This window comes from Nanorana parkeri, unplaced genomic scaffold (assembly GCF_000935625.1).
Source record: "Nanorana parkeri isolate BGI_ZX_2015 unplaced genomic scaffold, ASM93562v1 scaffold270, whole genome shotgun sequence".
Classification (NCBI taxonomy): domain Eukaryota; kingdom Metazoa; phylum Chordata; class Amphibia; order Anura; family Dicroglossidae; genus Nanorana; species Nanorana parkeri.
In genome coordinates, this window is record NW_017306538.1 from 1,567,254 (window position 1) to 1,572,312 (window position 5,059).

The 5,059-nt window shown below is 42.7% G+C and overlaps 1 protein-coding gene across 1 annotated transcript; it reads right to left on the reverse strand.

Annotated features, from left to right (window-relative positions):
* Positions 1 to 367: 367 nt before the first annotated feature.
* LOC108787585 (cyclic AMP-dependent transcription factor ATF-4-like) lies at positions 368 to 3,944 on the reverse strand. The gene is made up of 3 exons (XM_018557179.1): positions 3,678 to 3,944; positions 1,517 to 1,816; positions 368 to 1,249 (listed from the first exon to the last, which is right to left on the reverse strand). Exons 2-3 carry the CDS (start codon positions 1,722 to 1,724, stop codon positions 369 to 371), a joined length of 1,089 nt encoding a protein of 362 aa, XP_018412681.1. The 5' UTR covers positions 1,725 to 1,816; positions 3,678 to 3,944; the 3' UTR covers position 368.
* Positions 3,945 to 5,059: the final 1,115 nt, after the last annotated feature.

The window sequence follows — 5,059 nt, forward strand, 5'->3', positions numbered from 1 at the left end:
CACGTTCATGGTGTGTTTATAAGGTTAGTAAATCAACCCCTGTGACTCAAACATATTGAAGTCAGACACAGCTAGGCATCTAGCATTGTCAGAAGGAGATGAAAATATTTGCCAAGGTATTCTTTCTCCAGATCTTGAGACCAATTTTTAGAGTGACCACCCAAACCATTACCAAATACATACCAGTTATTTCACTCTGGCAAACGTGACAAGCGGTGACTCTGGTAACTGCATGAAAGTAAACTCTGCCAACACAAATTAAACATTTAACTACAAAATAATTTATTGAGTAGACATTACTTATTACTTGTTTTACAACCACGTTTTCCTATATGTAAACATACACAACACTCCAACTTTCTCCTGGCTCAAGAACTTTTTGCTCGTTTGCTTTTGGCCTTGCGGACTTCTTCTATTAGGTCTTTTAAATACTGGATCTCTTTTGCTATGGAATCTGCTTTCTCTTTGAGGGAATCATTTTTCTGTTCCAGTGCACGGCACTCTACAGATATTATGTCTTGTTCAGCTTTCTTCTTCTGGCGGTAGCGAGTGGCTGCTGTTTTGTTCTGCTCCATTTTCTTCTTCTTCTTGTCTACTCTTGGCTGCCCTACAGATTTTACCTTTGCCAACACTTCTTTATCCTTAGAGGAAAGATCATAAGGTTTGGGTCTCTCAGAATTAGGGGATGCGGGAGAGGACTGGGCACTACTAGGATACTCTACAGTAAATGCGGGACTTTGCTGGGTAGACCCCAGATATGATGGGCTCATACAAATCTCACTGTCATTATCTGAGGAATCCTCCTTTTCAGACTTCAGGAGTGGGCTCATACAAATACCACTGTCATTATCTGAGGAATCTTCCTTCTCAAATTTTGGAACTTCAAGAGTGTAGATTACTGATTTGTTATCTTCCTCAGCAACATCTACCTCACTTCCTACATCCAAGATAAAGGAATGGTTAGGGCTAGAGATATTGGACTCTGCTAAACTGGGACTCACCGGAGCCACTTGATCGGCCTCCAGTGGACTTCCTGGAAGAGAGACTGGGGCAGGTGATGGCACATACTGGCCAAACACCAATGGGAGAGGTGGGTCCTCTAGGAGATCACAAGAGTCATCCAACGTGGCCATCAGCTCATCTGGCGAGACGGTGGCTTCTAGATCTTCCATCCCAAGCAGGGAATCAAAATCAAACTCCTTCAGGTCCATCTTTTCCACCATCCAATCCATGCCGGAGAAGGTGTCCCCTGTTAAGAAATGAGCCATTTAGAAGTAAGAATCAAAGCTTCTGATTTAAAGAGGTCACTATCAAAAGGTAGCCACAAATTGTAAAACCTTTTTTAGTAAATGTTTGGTAGCTTCCATAATTTATCATTACAAGTTAAATTGATGCTATTTTAAAGTAGATCACAATCTGAAACCAGTGTTGTGATTGAACCTAACCTAAATGCAACAAATAAGTACAGTGTAAGGATTTATACATGGCTAAGGATTGTTGGTAGTAGTGCTCTTACCCTGGAAACTGCCAAAGGGTTCAGCCAAAGGCAGCAGTTCAGAGACGCCATTCTTAGCCTTTTTGCTGGAAAACCCATGCGATGGGAGGTACCCGGACACCTCGATGCAATCATCCAAGAGACCCAAACTTTCCTCAGCTGCCAAAAACGACTGGTTGAGGGGGGACAAAAAGTCCCCCAACATCAAATCGTCGCTTAACAGGTTCATCGTTTACAAGTATGAGGGCTTTCACGTAGAAGCTGGTTTCTGAACTTTCTTTCTCGTATACAGCAATGCTGCTGCGGGATGCCTTGAGGAGCCTGAAAGAAAAAAATATAAAATAATGTAAAATGCAACAGAATTAGTGGTCTAACGCAATCAGAATGTCTCTATTAACAAAGGAAAATGTTTTATTGGAATTGTGTGCATTTGTAACCCTAACACCTGAAACACCTGACTGTGACAGATTTGTAAACATTTTAGAAAGTCACCTTGTACCTTATATTGTTATTCATTTAAACATGTACACTAGATGACTGGTAGGAAAAATGTTTTATATTGTGCAGGCTATTTTTTAGCAGCAGAGGGTGTAACTGATGCAAAAGCTGTGATCTTATAATACATTTATCTCAGTTTCATTGTCCACTGATTTACACAGCCTGGTTCTAGAAAAAGTGGATAAACCTTCCCCATTCTGTTCTAGCTAAGCCTTTGAGAAATGCGCTGGACTCATAATCAGGCATTGGAATGGTTAATAAAAGGACTGTGACTGCAGGGACGGGGGAGGATGAGTGATGAGATAATGATGGCGGGCTTTTTGTAGCTAAAGATTGGTTTTAGCTGTGGGGAGGAGGTGAGATGACGCATAGTACAAGGAAGTGCAATAGGGTGGGACGTACATTTGTAACCAGAACTAGCGAGAGTACTCCCCACCCTCCCATCTGCTTCTTTGTGTTTAGAGTCTTCCTCTTTGTGTCATGCTTTTATAACCATCAGTTATATCTTCCTCAAATGTTATCGCTTGTGTGCCGGGTTAGGTATCAATGCTTATTATGCCTAATTACATACCCATCAAAATAGGTGACATCTGGTTTATACCTCTTTTTTTACCAAAAATGTTTAATCTGGTCTAAGCTGATAATTAAGGATATCATTTAGATTGGCTGGGAATGATAATACGGTGTCTGACCCCCATCTCACCATACTTCTCTGCCCATGTTGCTATTTTTATCTCATCTGCTATATTTGATTGTTACGCAAGTTCAGCCCAGCTTGGTTAATGGCTTTTTTCTCCCAGCAGGCAAATGCCTATACAACTGGAATGCAGCTTCCTCATGACCATATATGGCAACTTCCCCTCCGTCACTCCCACAGCACGTTAGTCAAAACCTGCCCGGCCGCCATTTCACAGTCTGATCGGCTGGTTTCTTCCCCACCCACAGGCCATCAACGCCATCTTAACCTACATTTTAACACAGACCGGTAGCATTCCATCTCAAAGATTACTCCTAATTGCCAAATGTATTAGTGTTCTGACTTAACGGTTGGAACTAAAGAATTTGACAATGAATTGAGGAGACGAGGATGGAAGGGCAGCCAATATCTAAATATAACCCTTACACACGAGGAGGAGACATCTGCTGTACTGTAATATAAGACACTCAGGAGGAATAGAAAGCCAACAGCTGTTACAGCTAATAGGTAGAATTTCCCTTGAGAATGTCCCCAATTATTGTAAGGGCGAGACGCGGACAACCCCCACCCTGCTGGGATCCACACAAAGAGCAGTAAAGCCTTGTCTTCCTTATTGCTACACAAAGGGGAGTTTGTATCAGGGGTCGGTGTATTTTCTACACCATTAGCAAAGCTTTAACACAAGCATAAGGATCTTTATTTTAGCCATGTGACTGTAATTTTCAATTCTCATTGGAGTCTGCTGAAAATAACTCATTTAAAAAAAAAACAAATATGGTCATTCTAGTATATTCGCTTTTTTTTAATTCAGGCTAAGGTGACGCCAAACAACACCATTCTGAGGTGTGAATCCTCCCGCTAATTATTTTCATCATATTGCGTACCCAGTAGCCCTATAGTCTGATATGATGCTATAATCCCCTATCCATAAGCCCGATAGGAAACGTGACCCCCCAATAAACAGACCCAATGTCCTGTTATACTCACGCCATGTTTATGCCGATGCCTGGTGTTGCCAGCGATGCTGGATGCTGCGGCCTCGCACTGGCCTGGGGAGGGGTTGCCGCTGGCCGCTGCTGCCGCTATAAAGCCATGGTGGCCGTTTCGATCCTCGCTCTTGGACTGCTGTAACCTGTCACTTGGAACGAGAACTACCAAATCAATAAGTAAACTCTTCGATACTGTAAAGCTGCCGACACTCTCTACGTTACTTCTTTCATTCCACCTGCAAACTGACGTGGTGGGAGAATGGCTTTTCACATATATAGTGCCGTAGTGCTGGAGGTCGTATCCCTCCGCCTGCTTGTCTAGTGCTTTATTCTTCTGCCTGACATTCTTTACATGTGTAGTATGTGTGGTGCTGTGTTACTGGTTAGGAATGTCTGTTATTGGACTGGGAATTGCAGCTTAATCATTTAGTGATGTTCACCAAGGCAGATTTTATTTTGTTCTCTGGTTCAGATGAGCTCACGTGGTCGCTGGCAGCATGGTAATACTGGAGAGGGGAGGGGGTAATGGATGACAGAAAGTAGTCCCTGATGTTTTGTTTTCTCGGAAGCTGTATCATCACAGCAACTCTGTATGCCCTCTATCCTTCCGGAGCATGCCCGCTTCCCACGCATCTGCTGTCCTTGTCACACACTGTTACACACATTGAACTGCTATTGATAAAAAGTGACACAACTTCCCCTCCTGTTTGTATATTTAACCCTTTGTCATAGTGGCTCCCTGAAAAATGTGCAGGATTAGCTCTTTCATTATTAGCACCTTTTCCTTGCCAGCAGCTACTATGAGGATGAATAGGATTAACCCTTTCAGGACTGATGGCTGGAGACTGACTCTTCCATTTCTAGACTAGTGATTCCCAGATGGCTGCATGTGATTATCCCTCTCATGAATAGCAGATCTCTGGCGGCTAAAAATAATTAACCCATTCCAGACTAGCGACTCCCTAGTGGCTGAATATAATGGCTAGTGCTTCCCCGGTTGCTGGGAATACTTAATCTACTAGTGATTTTCTGTGGCTGGTTATGATTAACCCAGCTTTGTATTGCCTGTTTGTATTAACTGTGTCATCCTCAGCATACTGGCGCCCATGTGTATTAACCCTTTGACTATTATCATCTCTACTCTGCCTATGTTTATTAACTCTTTCATCAAAAAGTGTCTGCCACCATATCAAACTACTGTATACTTCAACTTCCAGGCATGTCACAGTATGCCAGTATACTGGCTGCAACCTTACCAAAAATGTTGAGAGGATGCCAAATTTCAGTTGGCGCTATATATCTTCCACCCCTCAAAATATCTGCCCACAGGCACATACCAGAATACTACATGGTGCTATCTGCAGTATCTATCCAGCTCAC

What these genes read in the sequence shown, in the direction of transcription:
- LOC108787585 (XM_018557179.1), bottom strand. Translation starts at nt 1,724, where the DNA reads ATGAACCTGTTAAGCGACGATTTGATGTTGGGGGACTTTTTGTCCCCC. An exon ending in ACCCTTTGGCAGTTTCCAGG is followed by an intron (nt 1,250 to 1,516) that starts GTAAGAGCACTA and finishes ATTTCTTAACAG; the next exon opens with GGGACACCTTCTCCGGCATG.